We start from the raw sequence: 26,809 nt of genomic DNA on the forward strand, positions 1-26,809 counted from the left end.
GCGCTTAAATATGGACAGCGCCGCCAGGTAACCTTTAATGGTACCCACTTGAAGGCCCTGGTGGGCCAAAGAAAGCAAAAAAGACAGAACCATGGGAATTTCACATGCAAAAGGATCCACGATCTTACCCTGCACCAGTCGCAGAACTTTCTCCAACGGTACAGGGACTTTGTTGCAGGCCTTCTGGCCGAAAGCAACACCTCCATCACGTCTTCAGGGATGTCCTGATCCTTATACCTCAACCTTTCAGAAACAAAGCGTGAAGGTTGAGGGACCTGACCTCTGGATGGAGAACCTGACCCCCCTCCCGTGAGAGCAGATCGTCTCGGTAGGGAAGACAAAGTGGAGGGCAGATGGACAAGTCGAGAAGGTCCGGTACCACGTCCTCTGGGCCCACGCCGGAGCAATGAGGATCATCCGGGTACCGAACTCTGTAACCTCCGCAGTACTTGCGGGATGACGGGGACTGGAGGAAACGCATACAGCAGTGAGAAGGACCACTCCACCACAAATGCGTCTCCTAAGGCTCCGTTTGGAGGAAATTCCCGCGAGCAGAACCTCTCGCACTTCCAGTTGACACTGGAGGCGAAGAGATCCACTTGAGGGGTACCCCAAATGGCGAAGATCTCCAGGAGAATCTCCTGGGCCAACTCCCACTCGTGAGAGATCGCGCTCTGCCTGCTCGGAGCGTCCGCTGTCTCGTTTTCATCTCCTGCCAGATGAACTGCCGAGATCGAAACTTCCTGCTGGATTGCCCAGAACTAGAGCTGCATCGCCTCCCTGCACAGAGGAAGTGACCCTGCCCCCCCTTTTTGTTGAGGTAGTGCATGGCCACCGTGTTGTCCGTCAGGATCAGGACATTTTTTCCTCACACAGTCGGCAGAAAAGCCTTCAGGGCTAGCCTGACGGCCCTCAGCTCCAACAGATTGATATGGAGTCTGGACTCCGACGGGAGACCAACGACCGCTTACTGTCAACTTGTTGGCATGAGCTCCCCATCCCGTGAGGGATGCGTCCGTCACGATCGTCACCTCCGGCCAGAGCAGCCAAAATGGAGCCCCCCTCATCAGATTGCCTTCGTTGGCCCACCACAGAAGGTCCTGGGCGACCGAAGACGGCACCTGAACAGGGTCCGACATCCTGCCGGAGGACTGAGACCACTGGAGCTTGAGTGCCCATTGCAAAGATCTCATCCGCAACCTGGCCTCTGGCACCAGAAGAATGCAGGATGCCATGAGGCCAAGCAGTCTCAAGAACTCGAACGCTGGGAGAGTCTGGGCAAGTTGAAACTTGTGCACCATCTGCTGAATGTGATGAGCCCTCACCTGGGGAGGAAAACACTGCCCCAGGGACGTTCGAGCAGTGCTCCGATGTACTGGAGCCTCTGAGTTGGTGTCAAATGGGACTTCTTTAAGTTGAGGGAGAAGCCCAGCTTGTGGAGGGAGTGGCAGGTGACTGAGAGATGATCCAGGACTTGCTCAGGAGAGCGCACCCTGATCAACCAATCGTCCAGGTAGGGGTAGACGTGAATCCCCCCTCTTTCCTGAGGTGCGCTGCCACCACTACCATGAGCTTGGTGAAGACCTTCGGGCGGAGGTCATTCCGAACGGCAGGAGCCAAAACTGAAAGTGCGAGTCGCCAACAGCGAACCTCAGTTACTTCTTGTGCTTTGCATGGATCAGCACATGAAAATAAGCGTCCTTGAGGTCCAGAGACACCAACCAGTCCTGAAGTTGAAGGGCCCGGAGGACTTGAGAGAGAGTAACCATCTTGAACTTTTCCTTCCTGAGGAGTTTGTTCAAACCGCGCAAGTCCATGATGGGTCTCAATCCCCCGTCTTTCTTGGAAATCAAAAAATAAGGGGAACACCATCCCTTGTTCCTCTCTGCTACAGGCACCAGTTCTATGGCACCTTTCTCCAGCAGGGATTGAATTTCCTGCGCAAGGAGCGGATCCAGACTCTTCCAAGAGAGATTCCACGGCGGATTGTCTTGAGGCCTCTGCCGGAAAGGAAGACAGTAGCCGTGGGTTATGATCTCCAGAACCCACACATCTGAAGTAATGGCACGCCATTCTGCAAGATGCTGCGCCAGCCTTCCCCCAACCGGCGAACCATGGGACATGGCCTCATGACTGAGCTGAAGCGGCTGCAGCGTTGCCTGAGGGCAAAGGGGCAACAGCCTGAGCGGCCTTGGCATCTCAAGTACCTTGATTTCCACCTCTGGCACTCCTACGGTGGCCCCTTTGACTGGCAGCTCCTCTCGCTTTACCAAAGGATGAGTAATAACGAAAGGAACCTCCCCTCCATTGATGGCCCCTAGGACGAAAAGGCGGAGGTTGTCGAACTGCAGCGCCCAACAACTTCGCTGATGCTTTGGAGGTCTGCAACCTATCAAGGCTCTCGTCAGCCTTGCTGCCAAAAAGATGTTCCCCGTCAAAGGGCATGTTGAGGAGCCGGGCCTGCACATCAGGAGCAAACCCCGACTTCCACAACCACGCAAATCTGCATATCACGCTGCTCTTCGCCATGGACCGGCTGACGCAATCTGCCATGTCCAAACCCGACTGAACGGCCTCACACATCGCATCCTTGCCATCCTGAACCATGGCAAGGAAACCATCCCGTTCATCCCCTTCGAGAATATGTTCAGCCGCCAAGGAAACAGTTCCACAGAGTGTGCGTGAAACGAGACAAAGCACAAATGGAGTTGGCCGCCTGAAGCGCCCTACCCCCAGCAGAAAACACTTTCTTCGCCCAGCCGTCAAAACGCTTGTCGTCCCTATTAGGAGGGATGGTAGGGTACGACGCCTGCTTTGCCGGGGCCGTAGCTGCCTGCACCACCAAACTCTCCGGAGTAGGGTGCTTGGACAAGTAGCAGGGGTCACTACTGGCTGGGCGGTATTTTCGCGGCAAAGACTTGCTCACTGCCGGGAGACTCTCCGGAGCAGTCCAAGCCGCTGCCACCCTTCTTTACAGAGCCATATGGAATGGCAGTACCGGGTCAGTTGGTGGACCAATGTCGAGGATATCCGTAAGGTCATCCTGAACAAACTCCCCTGGGGGAGCAGACCATCCTAAGTACTCGGTGACCCGTGACATAAGGCGCCGGTACGAAGAATCTGCATGAGTGCCAGGCTTAGGCCTACAAAACTCCACCTCCGGAGAGGTGTCCAGCCCACTAGCATCATGCAGGGACTGCCTCAGGTCCTCAAACTGACTATGGCCTGAGAGAATCTTATCAGGCACCGTGTCAGGCACCATGCCATCATCAGAGCCCTCAGCCACCTCTGAAATGAATTCCAGATGGCGGTAAGAAGGCACAGAACTGGAACCAAAGCCATACTTGACCTTGGCCAGAGCCTCCTAGGTGGTTCCCCCCGAGCCACGGGGGTACCCCCGTCGACACAGCCCCGAAAGGCATCGAAGGCGTCGAGTGAATCAGCGCCGATATCAAGAAAATCGGCATCGACGGCGTCGACACAGGCCTCGAGGGAGGAGCCCCGAGCGTGTCCCTCGACATCAAGGTGCTTAATGCGTCGACAACTTCCTCGGAGGCTGAGCCTCGAGGGAGTCCGTCGACGACCTCGGCGCCACAGGCGTCGATGTCTTCTTTGAAGACCTCACAGGTTCACCCGGTCTCGAGCGCGTCGAGGACCGGGACCTGGACCGGGCATGCCGAGAACGATTCCCCTTGTCCGAGCGGGACCTTTCCCACAAATCGTGACGACCACCCAAGCCCGAAGGCGTGCGAGCGGCGTCTCTCGGCTGATCACGACCGACCCAACTCGGAGGCGCGGACGGACCAGTGCGCTGCGATTCGAGAATCGCCAACTTTTTATTCCCGAAGGAAGTCCATTCCTCCGGTGTCGCATGCTTGGTGGGGTAAGCGACCCGCCGGCAGGCGGAGTCCTCGGATGAGGACGGGGAAGGCGACCGATGACGGCGCTTCCGGAAGTGCCTCAAAGAGGCAGAGGAGTGGCGAGACCGACTCTGGGACCGAGACCCACTGGACTTCCGACGACGACGCGGAGAGTCGCCCCTCGAGTCGTCCGTCGAAAGCCCCGCAGACCTCGACTTCCGGGGCTTGGACACCTTACCTACCGATAACTTTTTCTTGCGCTCCCGCAAGGCTTTCGACGTGAGAGACTGGCAGTCGACACAGTCAAGCGTGTCATGGGCCTCCCCCAGGCACCAGAGGCAGGCGTTGTGCGAGTCCCTGACCGACATCTTGGACCCACAGTCCCCGCACTTCTTAAAGCCCGGACGCGATGTGGAAGATGAGGTAGACATCTTCACGAAGAATAACTTCACAAACGAACAGGTTCGAAGAACCGAGATGAACAACAGAAACTCCAAAGAGTCAAGGCGTACTGAGATTCACAAAGCGAACACGTTCGTGGAAAAAACGGAACTGAGGCTTTGGGCGTCGTGCATCCTACTTATAACATCCAGTGATGTCGGCCGTTGGAGGAGGTCCTCGAGGACGGCGCATCGACGTCATCGACGCAGGACGCAGACGCCAAAAATGTTCCGAAGCAGCACAGCTGTGGTGATTGCTGTCATAGATATGGAATACGTCGGAGGACCCAATCCCCTCGAAACAAATAATCAATGGCAGCTCTATTTTGCAAAATAGCCTTTCTAAAATGTTTACTGTCTAACAATAGCTCTGTCAAAGCTTGAGAAGTCTCATTGAGCCATTTCACCACTAAAGAGGCTAGCTTAATGATAGTTTTATATCCTCCAGCTGTTAAACCCCAAATCCATATTAACGAAATAGCCTGGGCCAGTACTTCCCCTTCCGATAACAGATGTACATTAGAATCACAATCCGGTGACAAGGCGGTGTAATGACTAGACCGCGTAGAGCGCTGAACAGCAGGCTGCAAAGGAAACCTCATTATGCTAAAACGTGTTAAAGCACAGGGGCCACCTGAAAAGTTAGCAGGAATATATGAATATGTAAGGTTTCCACAGGAAAATAACCAACCCATAGGACGTTTTAAATTATTCAGGTGACTAGCAGTTAAAGCATTAACATCGCAAAACATGTTATTGGATACATCAATACACACACACTTGGTGGTCGAGCACATTCGATCGGATCAATACATCATGACCCACTGTCATTTGTTCAGTATCCACGAGTGCCCAATAGCAGGCTAACAGCTGCTTCTCTTCGGGAGTCTAGCGGTCACAAGCCTCGGGCAGTTTACGACACCAAAATCCTAAAGGCACTGCTTCCTGTCCTGTTTTTGCCACAAACTCCAGTTGGCATAATTATCCTATACGGACACATTCAACTCCACCTCTCCTTCCCTTAAGGGCCATAAATCAAGCACTCTCTCTATGGTATCCTTTGCTAGCTGGAACATTTTCTCTTGCTCTTTACCCCATTCAAAATGGTTTTTCATGCGTGTCACTCTGTAAAGGGGCGCTAAAATCTGCCCCAAATGTGGAATATGCTGTTTCCAAAATATAAACAACATGATAAACTGCTGGGCTTGTTTCTTGTTCATCGGAGTGGAAAACTCTAGGATCTTTTGCTCAGCTTTTGGCACCATTTCACAATGCCAGTTATGCAACTGATATCTCAGAAAAATCACGGTCTCTGTTGGACCCTGGGTTTTTGCCTCTTTAATTTCCCATCCTTCCTTGCGTAATCCTTCCATTATCAGCCCTAGGTGCATTTGCACGCTCTGCTCATCTTTTCTCTGTATCGATATGTTATCAATGTAATGCACAATTTGCACATCTGGCTTGCACAGAATTTTGTCTAAATGTTCTGCCACCAGCCGGTGACAGATGGTCGGACTATGCATGTATCCCATTGGCAGACATTGGAACGTATACTTCCTCCTATTCCAGGAAAATGCAAACTGCTCCTGACACTCCTCAACAATCTGTACGGTGAAGAAGGCATTAGCCAAATCGAACACTGCATACCAGGTTCCCTCAAACCTCTGCACATATTCGATCAGAGTAACTGCATCAGGGACTGCAGGTATTAATGGAGGAGTATACTTATTCAACTCACGGTAATCTACAGTCATCTGGTAACTTCCGACTGGTTTTTTAACAGGCCAGACCCGATTGGGGCGATATACAACGGCTTCAACATATCCTTTAATCGTGTCTGAAATCTCTTTCTGCCCCCCGGGAATTTAATATTGTTTCATAGATACTCTTTTTATGGCCAACAGAACCTACACCGTGGCGATCTTCAATTTTCCTACGATAACGGGGGTACAGGTCAAAGCACTCACCTCAAACTGATATTTTACCTCCCAATCTGAGAGTCAAACCGTTCAACATGTAAAATCCAACAATATATTCCGGTATCGCAACAACGAACACTTGATAAGTATCCTTTTTTAAATTGCCAATTTTCATATCTATTTTGGTCTGAACAGCAGAGGTCTCTTTTCCCCCAAGCCTGTGCTCGTAAAATGCCACCCATTAAATCTCAAAGGATTCCCATGTACCAATGAGACCTCTGCCCCGGTATCAATTAAGACGCGGACCTCCTGTATATTTCCTGATTGCCAAAATAACTTCAAATTCACATGAGGCAGTCTGTCTACCTTAATTTGGGCCGTTGTCACCGGAGTTTGACCACAATCCTATTCGTACTTTGAATGCTGGTATTTGGATTCCATTTTCGGGCTGTTTTGTGCGCTATACAAATGGAAATAAAATGTCCACCATCGCAATCACAATTTTCCTCAAATCTGCATAAGTCTGCTGAGTGTGTCGGGACATACCCGGGACCTCTTTGTCCACCTCTTCCCGGGGGTCCGTCTTTCACTTCGCCCCTCTCCTATTCTCGTGGTCTTTCCTCAGCCTTTTCCAATTCCCCTAGGTCTGCCAATTGCCTGATTGTATCCACCACCTCATCCGTCATTTTACCAGTCATTCCCACCAACAGGGTAATTATGACATTCTTAAATGTGGGTGGAGCCGTTCGAATGATGGCATTTCTAGCTAAAACCGAAACGCTACCACCCCCATATGTTGGGGGGGTATCTAAATGAATCGCCTTTTTCATGGCTTGTTCCCTCACTCTTTGTTTGGCTGTCTCAAGGTGTACCACTTTTTCTCCTCGTTAGGCCAGTCTGATGCGATCGGGTACTTGCGGTTACATCCTTGGGCCGCTAGCTGTAATAAAGACATTTGCACCTCTCTCCCGTTCTCACAAGGAGGACCTACACGTAACATCTCCTGAATGTGTTTCCTGCGACAATGGCAGAAACCTGGCAGCATCCGTGGCATCTACCTGGAGACCCGCTGCCCCTTCATCAAATAATCTAACCATTAAATTTAACAGGGACTCGCCAGCATGTTGTTTCAATCGGCTAATGATGTCCCCAACCGCATGCTGGGAATAATCCTCTAACGTGGTCAAATCCACCAACCCCCTCCGCGATTATTGAGATTGGGCCCAGCTCGCATGTGCACCACTGGTTTTGCTGTTACCGCCTTCCGACCATACTCTGGCCTGGACGATACCTCCTGCTCTGAACCACTCTCTGTGCTTGTACTGTCAAATACATCCCCATGCCATAATCATGGTTGCTACCTTACGGGAGTTCACCCTCCCTCTCTTTCGATATTTATATCGAGCAACCCTTACAGCAGCTCACTCGGCTACCGCTTGATATTTGTCTGCCTTATCATGATATAACTTCATTTGGACCTGCTGCATTAACGCAATCTGTTTCTCAGCCGCCAGCTCCTTTTCCAATCTGAACATACTCGCCTGCAATTCCACAGTCTGTAGATGTACTGTTAGGCAAGATTGTATGCAGTACCCTTTGGGTGCACTACAACAACCCTGACCACCTGGCAATAGGAACCCAACCTTTGGTATAAGTCTGTACTACACAGGTTGGTAGCGTGTGGAGCAGCCAGGCTTATCTCAAGAGGGGTCAATGTGAGCTGTAGGGGAGTTACACAGAGATTCACAGTGACATGTATTCAAATAAACCCTTACACACAAGGTTTCTTGATTAAACAATTATTTATTTAACAGTCAGAGTAAGCCGTCTTCCGAAGGGGGCAATATAAAGCAACACAACAAATATACTTTAAAATACAGTCTTAGTTTTCTAAATCAGTAAATACCCTTTTGGGATGGCCCACAGACACTACCTACACCCTTCGGTGACTTCAATATTAGGGTGCTGGGGACATTAATATATCACTGTTGCATTTAGAACATTGAGAGGAGTGTCAAACGAAAAGGTTTCAGAATAAGACAAGTATTCACACAATTATTCTTAAGCAGGTAAGTACTTTCAAAATAACCCCCCAATGCAGAGTCAGTTAGCCCCTTCCTGGAAGGAAGACACAACACATAAGCGGAGGAGGGAAGAGTCCTTCAGGGATCCAGGCCAGCCAATGTTAATTTAGCAAAAGTCAAGGTGAACTGAAGCACTTCTTGCAGGTAACTAAAAGTCTTGCACAATGTTTTAGAAGTCTTTGCAGAATAAGAAGAAATCAAAGTAGGGCCACAAGCTGATTAAGCTTGTGAGGTAAAGAAGCTGTTAGCAACTTTACAGATGCAACCAAGACAAGTCTCCAACAAGGACAAGTGTGGTTACACGACAAGAGGTAAGTTCTCTTAGACTGTACAGTACCATTAGGTTTGAAGAAAAGTGCAGCAGATGGCTTCTGTTCCAGGGCCTCAGTTTTGAGGACAAGAGGGAGGACTCCTGCAATGGTACGGTCACCGACCGCAACCGGCAATCTTCAAACAAGTGGCACTGCAGTGTTTGACCTCCTTGCATCTACTGCAAATAGCAACACCACGGTTCCTGGCTGTCGAGATGGGCTTTCCTTGCATCTGGGGTCCAGCACTCTGTTGAGGTGGCTCAGCTTGGTCAGTCCTGATTCTTGGTAGTCCGGAGGATCTTCCTGGAGCTTTTGGCCAGCTTAAAAGCAACACACACAATCTGGTGTTCCTCTCCCTGGCACTTCGGTTCCAGCAGCAGTGGAAATACAACCAGCTACGAGAGGATGTCCAGACGAGCTTACTTTGGAGTTCATTGGTCCCACCAACTCGAAGGGAGAAGTCATCCTTGCAGGGCTTCTCTTGTCGAGGCGAATTCGGAGCTTCAGCAAAACAGCAGGGCTTCACCGGGCAAACCTCCGGACCAGGAGTTGCAGCAGGCGTCCTCTTCAAGTTCTTCTTCGGATTCCTTCGTCCAGTGGTCGACTCAGCCTTCCAAGCCAAAAAGCCTCACCTTATGCAGGTTTCTCCCTTTCATTCCAGCCTAGGTGTCAGTCACGCAGCAGGGTGACTGTCCTTGCTGGACAGCCAGCCGGCCAATCACCTAAGAGTGCATTCCTGTCTCCTAGTAGACTAAGCACAGGGAGTTTCGGGGACCTCCCTCGCTTTCTGCCCCTGCCAGATATACTGGAGCCAGAGGTGGGTTTCACTTGTGAATCCTGCCAAAGACAAAACGAACAAAAGGACCAAACCTGGTTTGGTGCACAGAGGAAATCTCAAGAAGGACCTTCCTGATGAGAAATGGCAAAAAAAGAAGACAGGGCCATTTTGACGAAATGGGCACCCATAGGTGCCTTACTGCGGCAGCGAACGCAGCCCGTGGTAAAAACACACAATGGTAGTAAAAAGTAATCCACTGCCATTAATTGTAGAAAGGGTAACATAAAAATGTTACATGAGACCCTAGACAAAGGGGATACTAAGTAAACCCTCCAGCAACCTATACTGTGTGCTGGGTCTAGAAAGTTACATGCAAGTTAAGTCAATTTCACTTTACTGCCCTTGGAAACAGTAGTTTCTCCAAGAGAAGGTATTTAAACCTTGGGAAATCTAAAGGACCACCCTGTGCCACTGCACTGAAGGTGCTGTGTGACACAATGTAAAAGATGCCTATGGAGTTTGTCAGACTCCACAACCAAAGGAAACAGTGTTCAAATCATGACAATAATACATGAGAGAGTGGGAAAAAGGGTCTTGCTCTCTCCAGGTTAAAAACTGAAGTCCTCAAATTCCAGCAAAGTTGCTGGGGGTCTCTAATGTAGAGGAATTAGCACATTTCTGAGAATTCTCCCTAACAACAGCATTACACTGTAAAATGCAAAAGTGCACGCAAGAATGTCAAAGAAAAGTAGAAAAATATGCGCTGCCACCAGCCCATCCTAGCCACATCATGTAAGTAACCATTAAGTTACTAAAAACTGAGAAAGGGATACAAAAGTATCCCCACTGTACTTCACTGTAAGGTGATGTGTGCAATGCAAAACAAATGGGGAATTTCAGAATGGAGGACAGATGCCCCCCCTACATAGTGCCCCCAAAACAAAAAACGGATGAGCTAAGCAAGGTAAGTAAAGCAAAAAGGTTTTGCAGATGTTTGTTTTATAAACTTTACTTGTACAATTTATTTTAATTCTGCACTTACAGATCGTGATGATCGAAGGTTCCAATTTTAATTGTTAATATTTGCACATTTGCTATTTTGCTCAAGGCACTGGAGGCATTGCGACTGAACCATTTATATTTATATGAAGATCATGTGATTGTAGGGTATGAAATGTAAATATTGAACAAATATCTGTAATAGTAAATTGATTTTATGCTATGTTTGTGAAGGTCTGGTTCAAAACAGCACAAACGTTGGGGCGCTCCATAGATTTCTGTGGAGGGAAAGCAGCAAAAAGAAAATCTTTCCTAACACTTGCCTTTGCAGCATATGTGCCCCTGGTTAACATATGCAAAATCACAACATGAAATTCAGTGCATACCATAACCAAGTACTTCTGCACTGGCACACAAGTAAGCAGACTTACAAGTGGGACGGGCAGCACTAACAAATATATTGATCAATGTCCTAATCCCATGCTCTCCACCAGAGTCTATGTATCACATTTGGATCTAAAATCGTTTTCAATGCTGCAAAAGAGAAACCTTCACTACTGCTGACAATATACTTTCACATGTTTCCAGCCCCATCTCCTGCATGCTATTACCAAAGTAAATACAAATTATTTAAAATATTTTTGTTATACTAAGGTAAAATAGATGTGACCTCTCTAGGGGTGTGTGTGTGTGTTTGTTGTGAAGCAGTTATACAGATATATTTGAAGTTTCTGTTGATATATTTTCAAAGGTTTTGTTAAATCGAAGCAGGGAGAAACGTGTGGAGGGCGGTGACTGCAAGGAACATTTTGGGTGCACATGTTGTACATGGATCCCATTAAGATAATACGTCAGGCCAAACAATATATGGCAGGCTTTGCAAAAACATGCAACTTTGAGTAGAAGATGCTAGCTGCAAAAATACTGTTATAGGTAAATGTTTCCCTTATTAGGGCCGGGGTCCACAAAGTACGAAAATCACCATGAACATTTTATATAGGCTGTGCCTTGTATCTCTACATCTTAATCCCCAGACCGTGGAAGTGACTCAGTGGATCTCGCTCTCTTGCTCCCAGTGACTCTCCCGTTTTTTTATTCCCAGGCAGTAGAAGCAGCTCAGCTCTCAGAAGACCTGAAGGTACAGCTAGAGCATGTGCAGTGCAAACTAAAAGAGATACAGACCTTCATGTCGGAGAACCGGACGGCCAAAGAGAAGGAATCCTTCAATCTAAAGAGGGCACAGGTAATCGCTCTCCTGCACTGTACCATTCACTGTCCCTTAATGTTGTTGGCTAATATTGGTTAATATTTCTATACCCCTTCTCGTCCTCTCCGCTCTGCTGATCTTTTCCTACTCTCTCCTCCTCTACCACCCTGCACCACCTTCATGATTCCGCTCTTTACAACTACTCGCTCCTTTCCACTGGAACCCCCTCTGCTCTTCTCCCTCCTACCCTTCCTTCCGCTCTTCTCTTAAATCTTATCTCTTCCATTCCCCTCCCTAACACCTTTTGCTTACTCTCCTATTTCTACCACTACCCTCCCCTCTTTACTCCCACTTCTTCTTTTCTTCCTCCCCCATTGCTTCCTCTCTACTCCCTCCTACCCTACTCTTTTCTAGTCTTATGTTTTCCATTCTTCTCCCTCACACCTTCTCGCCTCCTCTTACTTCTGCTTCTACCTCTACTCATACCTCCCATTCCTTCTCACAGCTCGGTCCCGCTCTACTCTCTTCTTACCTCAGCAATAATGTAAATTGTTCCTTGTACTGTTTTCTGGTTGTGATTCAATTGCCATTTAATGCTGCTTGTATATTTTCTTGTTCCTCTTGTAAAGCACTTTGGATTAAAGCGCTATATAAATTCAATAAAATAAAAATTAATTTCTCAGTTGGCAGTGGCCAGGGGGGCGGGAGGAGATCATCACATAAGTCCTACTATGGTGGGGAGCTGTGCGGATTGAGGTTTCTGATGGGACAGTGATTGAAAATGTATCTGATGAAGCTCCTAATTCTGTTATATGCAATGTGGGGGTGGAAAATATTAGGCCTTCTCTATTGGGAAGGCAATCATCTACACTCGACATCGCAAACTGTGTTGTAGGTAATAGTGATGTTAATCTCCCGCCTGATGCAAGAAGTATGGCTGCTGGTGACATTGATGACGTGCCTCACTGCAGCAGTTCCATCCCCCATAAGAAAGGGAGACAGACCAGTCGGAAGTTATTGATAAAAAGACTGCATTCTCTAGCAGCTAAAACTGCCCATGCTGTGGTGTTCAGAACCAAACCGAAAACAAGTGGGGCTGCTGTAAAGGGGTTGGAGGTTGCTCCCCCAAAACCCCTATCTGTGTATATGACAGTACAAACAGATACAATTAATACCGATCACCTAGTTGATAATATCCATGGGGTGGGAGGGAGAGTCTCACAGCTGATTAACTCAGGATGCCCCACTATACCGCAACAAGTAGATACTGACATCCCACAAGCAAGTATGGGAGTGGGTTACGGTTTGGGAAAATCAAAGTATCTTACCCAACTCCTTGGGACAAATAATGACAGCCAGCTGGTCATTGTGGTCTGGGGAAACAGGTCTCACTTGAATCTCAGTGGGATACAGGTAAGGTGGCCCTTAAACCATGTCTCTGGAGCCCAGGTATTACAGCTCTCCCGTTTCGGTCTGGGGACCTACTGATGGGGCCTCTACGTCAGTAAGTACACCTCTCTACTAAGAGATGGTGAAATAACTGACTGAAAGGGCTCATGGTAAGAGTAAACTTCGGGTACATGATATGCCCCCAGCAACTGTATATCCCAGCATTGCTTCGGGCATAAAGGATCTGCTAACTAGGCTTCAAACCCCCCCGAATTTGACTGGGGGTAGTGGTACTAGCACAAGGCAACAAGAGAGGATTGACCTGCCGGGAGCTAACCGATTGAAGGAAGAAACTTGACAAAGAGAACTGGGAAATAGGTCGGGGATTCAGCTAACCAGATGAGAGTAATAAGCCTTTAGGCCCTGAAGAACAAATTTGTCTAAATGGGGCAAATATTATGTCTATATTTGCTGAAATCTTTGCGTTAGCCCTAGTGAGTTCTCGAGATATCTGTAGGGTGTCCTTTTTGGACAGAAACTGTTCTGAAATAAGCTGTATGACCCTTGACTCCCCACTGGTTAAAGAGCTTATCCTTACACAAAATGAGATACTGTGGAATATGGGCTTTGAAATAGAGCAAAGGTCAGTGAGGTAGGGTGTTATCCCTTCCCCTCACAGAAAACAGATTGTTGGAATACCACTATGTAATTGGAAGGATAAGGGGAGAAGTGAAGTTAACACCAAATCTGGAAGGGACGCGGCCAAAGATATTGATTGGGCTGCTGTGATCTCTACCCTGTGGCAGAAATTGGTCCCTTACTGAGAAGGTCATCCCCTCCTGGGGGGTAATAAGGACCTTAAGTTGTCTCTGAAGTCATGAAACACTAGAGGCCACCAGCACTTGTTTAGTAACCCCGTTTGCCTTAATAATCTGAGAGGGGCAAGTATCTTTTGTTTACAGGAGACGTGGCTGACTTCCTCCCCTATATAAGATGGGTATAGGTTATACGATTTCGCATTTGCAAGATGGAACCCCTTCCTGGATACTAACCTTGTAGCAGATCTAATAAAAATACTAAAAGATCTTGGGAAGCCGGCCCTAATGGCCTTACAAATAACCCCTTCAAGTCGGATCCTTTACTCTGGGCTAATTTGCTATATTATGTGTTCAGTGACACAGGAACTACCCTAATATTGTGGAGTACTGCACATGTAGTACCAATTTAGTGCGGGAGTAGGTTGGACCCTAAAAACTACCGGCCTATTGCCCTGATTGATGCCGATTGTAAAGTCTTTTCGGCAATCCTCTTAACGCACTCATTAGAATGCAGACTGCTTAACCCTTTAAGTGCCATGGGTATTCCCCCCCAGTGCCAGGGCCTTTTTTGGTGATTTTGGTATGTGGCCATTCAATGCCTTTTAACTTTTTTGTTACATGAGATATCTCGGCCAAATTTGGCTCCATTTTTTCCCACATGTAGGCGGTCGTAACGCCACCCAGGAATCCTAGGTTGCTGTAGGGGGGGTTAGAGAAAATAAGCAAAAAGGGCGAAAATGTTGTGTTTTTCAAAAAATGCCAATAAAATGATGTATAAAGAAGCCTTTGTTTTTTTCCTTGTAAGAGCTAGGAACAAATGTTTTGCTGTGCTGAGTTCCCCAATTTCCAGGCTTTGAAGAACAGGTTGAGTGGAAACGAAAAAAAAATATTTTGATGTGGTTATCAACTGTTTTGTGAGAGGTAGGCGATTTTGGCCATTTTTGCCAATTGGACATGCATGGACGGAATGGAAGAAAAGGGTAGGAAAGCCGAATTCGAGGACAGAAAGGCATATATTTCTGAAAAGTAGACAAAATCCCAAGTTTAGGAAGGGGTGATTTGCGTAGGTCAGGCAACAACTAGGTAGGGGAAAATGCCATAGATTGGGGGAAAAGCAGGAAAATGACCGAAAAAAAGGTATGTGTTGGACATGGTTGGCTTGGTACGTCAATGGCTTCTATGAATTTTGAGAAAAGCAATGCTCCGCTACATTCCCCCGACTCTTGCAGTTAGGAAAGCACACATTTTTTGTAGTGTTTTACAAAACAAGCAATACCACAAGCCAAACACTAAGCCATGGTACACAGGAGTTTTATGCTCACGGCCTGGACAGACGCACTTAGCATGTGTAAATCGGGAAAACCAATGTGGTGAGGAACGGCAAGCATCCATTTTTTGAAAGAGCACAGGCAGACCTTTTCAAGGGTAGGTGACTTGTGCAGGTTACAAAAGTGTATGGTGCCTAAAGCAGCGACTAAAAGTAGGTCACATTTGGGAAATGAAAGGGTTGTGTGACAAAGGGCACCAGCATATGGGTCAAAACGTTATGAAAACCACACAAACGCAACAAATGTTATACATTCCTGCGCTCCCACAAGTGTTCTGATGAAAACGGTACCTCACATGTGTGGGTGCACCTACCTGGGCGCCAAGGGGAAAGAATAAAACACAGGTAACCCCAAGTCTGTTTCGACACCTGAATTTGACACTGTCTCCAGACAAGCACAACATACAGATATAAGCCTCGGGTGTCCAAGCCACCAAGGAAAACAGGTAACCCCATGCATTTCCGAAAAGAGGACACTCGTGGGAATCCGCAGAGGTATGATTTGCGCAAATCGGCCCAGAATTTATTTTGCACACACCCCCGCAAAGTCGGAAATGTGGGGGAAAAAAACGCATTTTCCGCCCATTTCACTCGGCGCACCCATCGAAACACGCCGGCAACAACACATGGCCTACCGTCCCGCGTTCCCACAGGTGTCCCAATGAAAACGGTACCTCACATGTGTGGGTGCACCTACCTGGGCGCCAAGGGGAAAGCCTAAAACGCAGGTGACCCCAAGTCTGTTTCGACACCTGAATTTGACACTGTCTCCAGACAAGCACAACATACAGATATGGGCCTCGGGTGTCCAAGCCACCAAGGAAAACAGGGAACCCCATGCATTTCCGAAAAGAGGACACCCGTGGGAATCCACACATGGCCAAATTGGAGGGGTGGCCCATCTCATGTAGCCCTCCCCAGGGGCAGATAAGTTGGGGGGCTGTCCTGCACTCCTCCCTGGGCTCAGGCGTCCCTTCCTAGGAGCAGATATCCGGTCCCAGGGAGGGCTGCATGACATGGCACCCACTCCATTGCGGGTGGGGGAGACGGGGTCACTACCCCGTCCCATTAGAAAATTCCCCCTCCCTTTGGGGTGCCCCACAGCCCCCCTAAAATGCGTTCCAACATTTTCCATTTTTTTCTTTGTTTACGAATCTTGCCTTGGCGCAGGGGGCCATTGGTGTGCCAATCTGACCCCGGGGTGCCCAAACTTTATTGCCGCACCCACTTGGGGGCCTGTCCCACAATTTTTGGCGGCCCTCTCCCCCTCACCCCAAATGGGTGGCAGGAACACCTCATGCAGGCCTCCCAGGGCCTCCTACAAACGGCTGTGTGAGGTACAACCCCCCCCTCCATTTGGGGTGGCGGGAGAGGGCCCCCAAAAATTGTGGGACAGGCCCCCCAGTGGGTGGAGCAGTAAGGTTTGGGCACCCCGGGGCCAGATTGGCACACCAATGTGCCCCTCTGCGCCAAGGCAAGTTTAGTAAACAAAGAAAATAATTCAAAATGGCAGGCTGCCCTTTAGCGGGGACAGAGGGGCCCCATACACCGCCAGGTAATTTTCTATTGTGAAGGGGGGTGCACCTCTCCACCCCAATGGGAGGGGTGGCGCATCTCATGTAGCCCTCCCCGGGGGAAGATAAATGGGGGGGCTGTCCTGCACTCCTCCCTGGGCTCAGGCGTCCCTTCCTGGGAGCAGATATCTGGTCCCAGGGTGGGCTGCATGACATGGCACCCACTCCATTGCGGGTGGGGGAGACGGCGTCACCACCCCGTCCCATTAGAAAATTCCCTGTCCCTTGGGGTGCCCCGCAGACCCCCCTAAAATGCGTTCCACCATTTTCCATTTTTTTCTTTGTTTACGAAACTTGCCTTGGCGCAGAGGGGCACATTGGTGTGCCAATCTGGCCCTGGGGTGCCCAAACCTTACTGCCCCACCAACTGGGGGGCCTGTCCCACCATTTCTGGGGGCCCTCTCCCCCCTCACCCGAAATGGGTGGCGGGGGCACCTCATGCAGGTCTCCCTGGGCCTCCTACAAACGGCTACGTGAGTTACACCCCCCTCCATTTGGGGTGGGGGGAGAGGGCCCCCACAAATGGTGGGACAGGCCCCCTCAGTGGGTGGGGCAGTAAGGTTTGGTTAACCCGGCACCAGATTGGCACACCAATTTGCCCCTCTGCGCCAAGGCAAGTTTCGTAAACAAACAAAAAATGGAAAAGGTACACTACACTTTAGGGCGGGCTGAGGGGCACCCTAAACCACCAGGTAATTTTCTAATGTACTGGGGGGTGACCCTCTAGCCCCCCCCCACACCAAATGCAGGGTGGGGCATCTCATGCAGCCCTCCCTGGAGTCGGATGCCCCTTCCTAGGAGCAGATATCTGCCCCCAAGGAGGGATACAAGGGGTGCCCCCATTTCCCCTTGGGGTGAGGGGGAGAGTGCCACCCCCCATTTTTGTAAAATACATCCTTGGTGGCTAGTGGCCCCCCTCATCCCACCCAAAATTCCCTTTTTCTTATTTTCATTTTTTTGTTGTTTTTTGTTTGTTTTGCCCCCTTCCCTGGGGGCAGATGATCAGCCATCTGCCCCCAGGGGGGACCTAACCTGCAGGTCCCACCCTTTGGAGGGCCTGCACACTAATTCCTGGTAGCCCTCCCCCACCCCCCAATTGGATGGGGGGCCACCTCATGTACTCCTGCCTGGGGCCATAAATCTGCCCCCAGGGAGGGCTACAAAGGGTGCCCCCCCTTTCCACTTGGTGTGGGAGGGGGAGGGCCACAATCATTTCATGGGGGCAACAAAATCCCAGGCCCCCCACCCCCATCCCGTTCTATTTATTTTTTTTCTTTTTCTTTTATTTTTGCCCCCCTTCCCTGGGGCAGATGATCAGCCATCTGCCCCAGGGTTGTGCACATATGTGCCCCCATGCTTTGGGGGTCAGGGGGGGAAAGAGGGCTACTTACTTGAGGCAGCCCCACCCCCCCACATCACAAACGTTTCCATGGTGGTACAGTGCGTTGCAATGCATCATGTACGTGGTGTCCTTGGAAAGGGGAGAACCTCCCCTTTCCAAGGACACCACTTTTTCCTATATCCCTGGTGGCCTAGTGGGCCCCAGGGCCCCAAACCCCCTCCCACGACTTTTTTTTTGTTGTTGTCCTTTTTCACCCCTGGGGGCAGTGATCATCTGCCCCCAGGGGTCTCCAGCGCTATGGCCCCATGCTTTGGGGCCACGGGGGAAAGGGGACGCTTAACTAGTAAGCAGCCGCCCCTCCCCCTGCGTCACAAACTGATCTCTTTTGATCCTGTGACATTGCTGCTCACGGATCGGGCGCCCCACGCCCGATCCGTGAGCAGAAATGCCACACAATGGATATCCTTGGAACGGGGAGAATCTCCCCTTTCTAACAATACCCGCCTCGATCTCCGGCTTGAAATACAGCCGGAGATCGAGGCTGACAAAGAAGGGCACTCACCTTCTTTCTTCACTGCAGCAGCCGAAAATGGCTGCTGCAGTGATTTTACTTTCAGTTTCACGCCGACGTGCTTTACGCACGCCGACGTGAAACTGAAGGTAATCCAGCCCCCTGGCAGTGAGGGGGGACCTCCCCCTCACATTGCCCGGGGGTTGGATTACAGTTTTGAGCGATCCCTGCTTTGCAGGGATCGCTCAAAACAAGGTGCCAAAAAGGACAAGCTATCTCGTCCTTGGCGCTGCACATGCACTTCCAAGGACGAGATATCTCGTCTTTGGCACTTAAGGGGTTAATTTGTTCCAGACGGGGTTCCCCAGGGTCCATTCAACTAATGTGAATGGGCTGATACTTAAATGCCTTCAGAAGGACGCTTGGACTAAGGATAGGGGATAAACATTGATGGCATCGGTTGACCTTTTGGCCGCATTATATTGCGTCAATCGCAATAAATTGTGGTGTAAATTGGCTAGTTGGAGCTTGCCTTTAGGCCTCTTGAGACTCATTGAAGAGGTATATAAAAATTGTGGAATACGAGTGTGACTTAGTCAGCAGGGGGACATGTCGGAAAAGAGGCAAAGCTATTGCGGGGTTAGACAGGGCTGCATCCTAGCGCCTTGAATTCTTAACCACTACCTATCAGACGTAGCGGCCTGTCTGAGGAAGGAAGGACTATTAACACCAAGAGTTGGTCAAAACAAGATCATATGGCTAGCGTATGCAGATGATTTTCTATTATTTGACTATACGAGAATAGGTCTGCAACGGCTTATAGACTCTTTTGCCAGATACGCTTATGACAATGATCTAATTATAAACCTGAAAAAAACGAAAATTGTCTTTTACTAAGGTGGTACGTAAAAGCCTATATCCAATGTGGCATATTGAAGGAGCTACTGTAAGTATCTCCACCAGCCTTATGTATCTGGGCTTTTCGTAAAACTCTGACTAACCTTAGACATAAAGCAAAGCTCTTGGAATCACAAATCCAAAAATAGACCGAAAAACCGGCAGGTTTTCATTGAAACCGGCATTGATGTAATTCGAGGGCAAAATAGTACCAAAATTAACTTATGGCCTAGAACTGTGTCCTGCTGTGATAAGCAATACCCTGAGCAAAATAGAAGGTAGCATTTGGAGACGGGTCCTCTGTATCCCTAAGGCGGTCCCAATTGCAGCTATTGGGTTTGAGCTGGTGTATGCCTCGTTCTGGGCCTGTGTTCCATGGAGGATGTTAACTCTTTATGTAAAAATCTTGGCTCCATTACCAAACTCCGTATATGAGCTGCTAGGCAACAACATGGAGTATAGTACATTTCTACTTGAATTTAAAAATAATTGTGAAGACATCCTCCATAATATCGACTCTAACCTGAAAACTCTGATTGATAATCCACTGCTAACTAAAAAGAGGCTGTTGGATCACGATTGGATTAGAACAACAGAACAATTCCATGCATACAGCTCAATGAGCCACTTGAAACATGAACACAAGATACGAGGATCCCTCTCTAAAATTCTGCTCTTGTTCCCAAATTGGTGTCATCGTGGGACTTTACTAAGGCTGAGATGGAACTTCTTACCAAAAAAGCAGATACTAATTAGAAGAAAATGAATACCACTGAAGAAAGCAATTGTAGATTTTGTGATGCGAAAGATGAAACTGCAAGGGACTTGATCATGGATTGTGAGGCACTGAAAGATCTAAGGCAGGTCTATCTGCGTTCTCTAAAAAATTACTTTGCCTTTTCATCTGTTGATATAATCTGGAGCTGTTGTGTGAATATCCAAAATACGCATGAAGAGCTGGCCCTATCAGGCTTTCTGAAGAGTATCAAGATAGGATATGGTAACAACTATAAAAGGAATGCCTGCCTCTTTTTCTTTTCTTTACTCCCTTGGGCCAACTGTTAATTGCGACTACCCCCTTCCCATATTATTCCTGTGCTGTGATAATGATTTGGATGTCTTGAATTTAAATATGAATTTTCTCTTTTTAATCAGCAAAGAATTGTGGAATACGGAATCTTAATTTCGAAAATAATTTTTACAGATTTTGGAGAATTGCTGAATGAACTTGAGTTAACACATTTGTAACATTATTTCTTTTTTAATTTTCTATGCACTTAACTGATTTATGTATTTCTTTTTTGATGGTTGTAAATTGTAAAGGTTTGATTAAACCAAATGCAAATAAAAAAAGTTATTGGCTATTGTAAACACACTGTACATGTTAGTCTTTGTTTAATAGATAGTTAAATCTATCACAACCAAGCTAGTTATTGCTGCTTCTTTTCCCTTGTAATATAAATTCAGTGGAGCTGTATTCTTCCCCCCTCCAGCCCCCTGCAAAACAAAAGATTTTCCTTGGCTAACAGACATTACTTTGATCCTTATGTTTATTTAAGGACTTGTTTTCTTTAATGTTGCATCTGTAAATATGTTTTACAATAAGGTGGGAACATCACAGTACTTGTATTGCGGGTAATGGGGGCATTTTGCAAGGGAATGCAGGAACAGGCCTGAGATGGGATTTAATTAGGGGCCATCTCCTCCAGGGCAGGGATCCCAAGGGCCTCAAGGAATGGGACAACAGCAATTTAGGTGAGGGGGTCGGGGGCGTGGCTAGCCAGCCATGTTAGGAGGCAGAGGGACCCCAGAGCTCCTGACGATCCGTCACACATCCTACAAAAATCTGCCTTCCATGCTGTGTAATCCTGGCCCAGAAGATAGGATTGTGCAGGGGAAGGGAAGCGGCACACAATGAGTGTTAACGGAAGCAAAACCGCATGAAAATGAAGGAACTGTCCTGCATTTAACTTTTCGTGGACCCGAGGAGTGCCATCTAAAAATGGCCACCGTGCCTCCTAACAAAGGAACTGGGAGCGGGGTGAGCCCCGAGGCTAAAAACCACAGACTTTGCAGCCAGTAACTCCTGCATGGGGAGCGTGCTGCACGGTAGACACGGAACGCACAGCGGCAGCAGGACAGTGCCCGAGACGCGGCTCCTGCCTAGAGCGACCCTGGAGAAGGGGGGGAGGGGTCAGCGGTGAGCAGAGCCCTGGCTGGGATGATCGATGCCGGCCAGACCCACAACACAACCACGAGCATTTGCTGTAGTGAAACGCGTACCGCCCGGCTCTTGGTGCAGCTCACAAAATCACTGCAGAGCGGGCAGGAGCGAAGACGGCAAGAGAGGGGCTGACCCTCTCAGCAGTTGCAATGAGGATGCCCACACAATACCGCTAACTACCATGACAGGGAAAGGATACTGGAACATTTTCGCAAGGGAGGCACAATCCAGAAGGCATCCGCCTCAATAACGGCATACCCAGACTATACTCTCCAGGTACAACGCAGACAGCTCAACTTTGGAGCAGTTAAGTGGTGGTTACGGGAATCGGGCCATAGGTACATGTTGATGTACCCAGTGAGACTGAAGGTCTTTCACAAAAACAGGACACTGTTTGACACTCCGGAGAAGACGTCGGACTGGCTGGATGCGCAAAATTGCCCAGAAGGGAAAGATGACCAGAAAGGAAGCAGTGCGGAGAAATTACACAGCGACCCGGCAAGCGAGGTTCTGTATAAAGATGTAACAATGGGACTTAGCCATGTTAGATAATGGGAGGGCAGCGCAGCGGGGTGCGTAATAGGCAGAAGAAGAGCACCCGACCTTATAGATTAGTTGGTTACCAGTAGTGCGGTAACCTCCTGCTGGGTGCCTGGTACCGGTGTAGCTGGACGGGACCAAATGCGGGATCGCCTTAGATCCAGGGATGGAGCTAAGCAACAGTTGGGGATGGGAGGGGGAGGGGGGAGTTGGGGGAGTATATTTAAATTGGGGAATGAGCCTATATGAAAAGAGGGAAGAACTGAGACTTGGACTGTATTTGCGGAGGGAAGAGTGGGACCTGGATATGATATGGGAGACCTTAAAGTAGTTACCTGGAATGTTAGAGGGCTCAATAGCTATTTAAAAAGGAAAAAGGGTATGATGTATTTGCGCAGACAAAAAATAGACATAGCCTTGCAACAAGAGACTCACATAACGCAATAAAAACTGGAGGTGGTCCGAAAGAAGTGGAGAGGGACTGTTGTAGGCGCAGCATACTCGGCTTATGCCAGAGGGGTGATTACCTGGGTCGCACCGCATGTTCCGTTTCAGTTACTGCACTCCACGGCCGAGCCAGACGGGAGGATGGTAATAATGAAGGGGTTGGTAGAAAACAAGGAAATATCTATTATAAACACATATGCCCCGAATCAGGATACGGCGGCATTCTTCAGAACCCTATATAGCAAACTTAGCGAGAGTTTGAGGGGGGGGGGCGGTGATTTGGGGATGAGACTTAAATTGCGTACTAAACCCGAAAATAGATAGATCAGATACCAAAATAGACAGACCCACCCCAGCAGCTAGGACATTGCAGTCTCTGTTAGCGGATTTCGGGTTAGAGGATGCATGGAGGACACACCATCTACAGGATAGGCAGTAGTCGCACTATTCAGCCCCCCAGAACCTACACACTAGACTGGATTATGTGTTTGTCACACATGAACTGATGACAGAAATAGCGCAGATAGAATATAAAGCGAGGGTCCTTTCAGGCCATTCGCCGCTGCTATTAGTATGGCAATACCGGCCCCCGGGAGCGAAGATACCGACGTGGCGCCTCCGAGCAGAGGAATTGAAAGATAATATTTTTAGGGAGGACATGAGAGAAGAAATAATAAGCTACTTTCAGATCAATACTGGCAGCGTGGAGTCAGCGGGTACGCTCTGGGAAGCCTTTAAAGTAGTAGTGAGAGGGGTAGCTATATCCATGTCCAAGGGGCTACAAGGAGGAATTTTGGCTGAACTACAAGAAGCGGAAACTGAGCTAGAAATAGCATTGAAAAGGGGAGGTAATACCAAAGGAGATAATGAAGCAATACTTAGGCTGCAGCAGAAATGCGCAGGATATTGGGAAAGGCTGTGCAACCTCAACTATATAAAATACATAGAGAGGCAGCATGCAGGGGGGGACAAACCAGGGAGAGTTCTGGCATGGCTATACAAGAGCGAGACTCTCAGACCAACAATTAGGACGAACGTGAAAGAGGATGGGCGTATAGTAAACACGCAAGAGGGAGTTAATCAGGAATTTGCAGACTATTACCGTCTCCTATACGGAGATGCGGAGGAAAGTGACGGCAAGGAAATAAGAGAAACACTGGAGGATATTGGATTGCCGCAGATTAGCGCTGAGGAGCGAGAGGAGCTAGACGTACCGATTACTCTAGAGGAATTGGAAGAGGTAGTGAGGCAATTGCCCACTAGTAAGACCCCGAGGTCGGACGGACTCCCCAGCGAATTCTAGAAGATGTACAAAAATGAGGTACTCCCCCCGCTCCTAGAGATGGTAAATGAGGCATATGAAGTCGGAAGACTGCCAGAGTCCCTAAGGGAGGCTATCATCATACCACTCCCCAAACCCAACAAACCTGGCCATGAGTGTGGCTCCTAAAGACCCCTGTCGAGGTTGAACCAGGACAGTAAAATATTAACGGCGGTCCTGGCGAATAGAATGAGGAGAGTCATTAATAAATGAATACACCCCGACCAGACAGGTTATGTCCCCAACAGGTACATATCCCACAATCTTGGGCGTCTCCACCGAGGTATTGAACATGCAAACGGGGAGGCGGGAGAGATGGCAATAGTTTCTCTGGACGCAAGAAAAGGCCTTCGACTCGGTCAAATGGCCATGGCTGATTGCGACTCTGACCAATTACCGAATAGGGCCAGGGTATCTCAAATGGGCCAAACTACTATATAGTGCACCGCTGGCAGGGTGAAGACAGGAGCAGTTATATCGGAGAGGTGGCATCTTAGCAGAAGCACTAGGCAGGGATGCCCGTGGTCCCCCATGCTATACATTTTGGCCTTAGAGCCCCTGGCGATATACCTGAGGCAGCATCATGATATAATAGGCATCACCATAAAAGGGGAACCGCATCTAATTTCCTTGTACGCTGATGATATGTTGCTGTATCTACGCTACCCAGACGAAAACCTCCAGTATGTCCTGGAAGTGATGGAGCGATTTGCAAGGCTTTCAGGCATAGTTGTGAACCCCAAAAAATCTTGCATATTTCCACTAGGCAGGTATAAAGGGATCCCACTAGAGCAGTTACCGATCCTGCTGATAACATGAGAGGTCATCACGTTCCGATATCTTGGGATAGACATATATCATACAATGGAAGCAGAACATCAACACAATACTGAGAGCGCTATCCGGAATATTGAAAAAGGTATGAAGTTCTGGGTGAAGCTCCCCTTGGTGATGATGGGGCGAGGGGCAATGCTTAAAATGGTGGTCCTCCCAAGACTGTTGCACTTCTTTGGGAACATCCCATATTTGATGCCCAGGCGATTCTTTGCTAGGATGAACAGCATATGCAGGAAATTCCTCTGGCAGGGGACAAGGAACAGAGTGGCCCTTTGGAAGCTACAAAACCCACATGAGAAAGGGGGTATAAAACTACCAAACTATGAAATTTATTATATAGCAAGTCAACTACAATATGTAGCTAAATGGCTCTTTGAGGAGCCGACCTCTGAATCCAGGCTGTTCCAACTGGACTGCGCCCCATTCTTCCTAAAAGAAATGATGTGGTTGCACAGATCGGATATGGAAGGGCGCCCGAGAATGATGACACTCGGGTGGGAGATATGGCGGAGAGCCTGTCAGATAATGGATAGCCCATCCCCGTGCTCCCCGCAGGTTCCATTAGTCGCTCTGTCGGGGAAAGAAAAGCAACTAAGACTAATGGTTAGGAAGCACTGGAAGCCGGTGGGGATAGCGACGATGGGTGATATATGGCAAGAGGGGAGTATAAGGGACTTTGAGGGGCTGGTGGAGGAAACGGGGTTACACACGGGGCAGTACATCACATATCGTAGGGTGGTGCAGCGAATTAAATAGACATGGTCCGAAGTAATATTAGCAGATGAACCGGTTGCCACCATAGACACAATATATGATATAGCAGAGGGGGGGCACGAAATATCTAGAATATGAGCTGATGATGACCAAAGTGGGGAAGGAAGTGGTACAACTCAGACAAGATTGGGAAGAGGAAGTGGGTGCCCCAATGAGTGATGGGATGTGGGAGCATGCCCAGGGATATCTCAAAAAAGTGTCAAACACCAGATTACAATGATATATTACTCACAGGGTGTATATGACACCACAAAGGATAGCCAAATTCAAAAATGCAGGACGTCAATCATGCCCCAAATGTGACGAAGAAAACGCCGGAATGGTGCACATGTTTTGTCATGCCCAATAATAGAGAGATTCTGGGGAGAAATTGCGCATAGGATGGAAGACAAAGGGATTAAAATGGAGGTGGATACAGTGTGGGCTTGTCTGATAGGAGGATTTCCTAGACCACGTAAGCTCAAGCATGTGAGTAAATTGAAAGACCTGGCGTATGTATTAGCAAAGAGGAAAATTGCAATGTGGTGGAAGGCATGTTATAGACCAAGAATATAAGTATGGTGGAAAGATCTACAGAAATGGGCAGAGGCGGAGACGGCGGTATGGCAAAAGGCATGCAATGGTGAGGGGGAGGAAGAGGCTGGAGCCTTGTTAGCTTGGAGACAACTGATAGCTGAATTATTTGGGCCCACGCATGATGGGGCAAGTGACCGGGATCCAACAGGAACCAGTGATAAGGAATCCCTACTGCAAGACGAAGAAACAGAACAGGAAGAAGAGTAGGCTCGGAAGGGTGGACGGGAAGGGGGGAAACAGTGGACACAGATAAAGTGATGTAAACTGAACTATTATCGTATTAACTGCAAGTTTGGTTTGTGTTGGTTTTTGAAATAAAATCAATAAAAATTGTTGAAAAAAAATGTAGGGGGTCAAAATCAGTTCCCTTATGGGGCTGACTGGCAAGGGAAACGTGGGCAACAACTACAGCAGGGTGAGAGAACACAATTTAACAGGATGTCAGGGGGAACAGGCACCCCATTCCAAGAAGTTGCAATTGTGGGGATGGCCCTTTTTCATTCACCGGGACAAATGCATATTCTGATTAGGACAGCCCACGGAGAGCACTCGCATGTCCAATCCTATTGATAGCCGCACACCCTGAAGAGGAGCCGTTGGTAGAAGAGGAAATAGGAAACGGGACATTTATATT

At 48.5% G+C, this 26,809-nt stretch overlaps 1 protein-coding gene across 2 annotated transcripts in view; it reads left to right on the forward strand.

Moving 5' to 3' along the window:
• The window catches only part of RNF40 (ring finger protein 40), a 1,006,396-nt gene that overhangs the window by 900,908 nt on the left and 78,679 nt on the right, over nt 1-26,809 (forward strand). For both annotated transcript variants that reach the window (XM_069651635.1, XM_069651636.1), the window contains exon 18: nt 11,494-11,634. In XM_069651635.1, coding sequence (XP_069507736.1) covers nt 11,494-11,634 — 141 coding nt within the window. The remainder of the gene's footprint in view (nt 1-11,493; nt 11,635-26,809) is intronic.

This window comes from Ambystoma mexicanum, chromosome 3p, assembly GCF_040938575.1.
Source record: "Ambystoma mexicanum isolate Mex_15411 chromosome 3p, UKY_AmexF1_1, whole genome shotgun sequence".
Classification (NCBI taxonomy): domain Eukaryota; kingdom Metazoa; phylum Chordata; class Amphibia; order Caudata; family Ambystomatidae; genus Ambystoma; species Ambystoma mexicanum.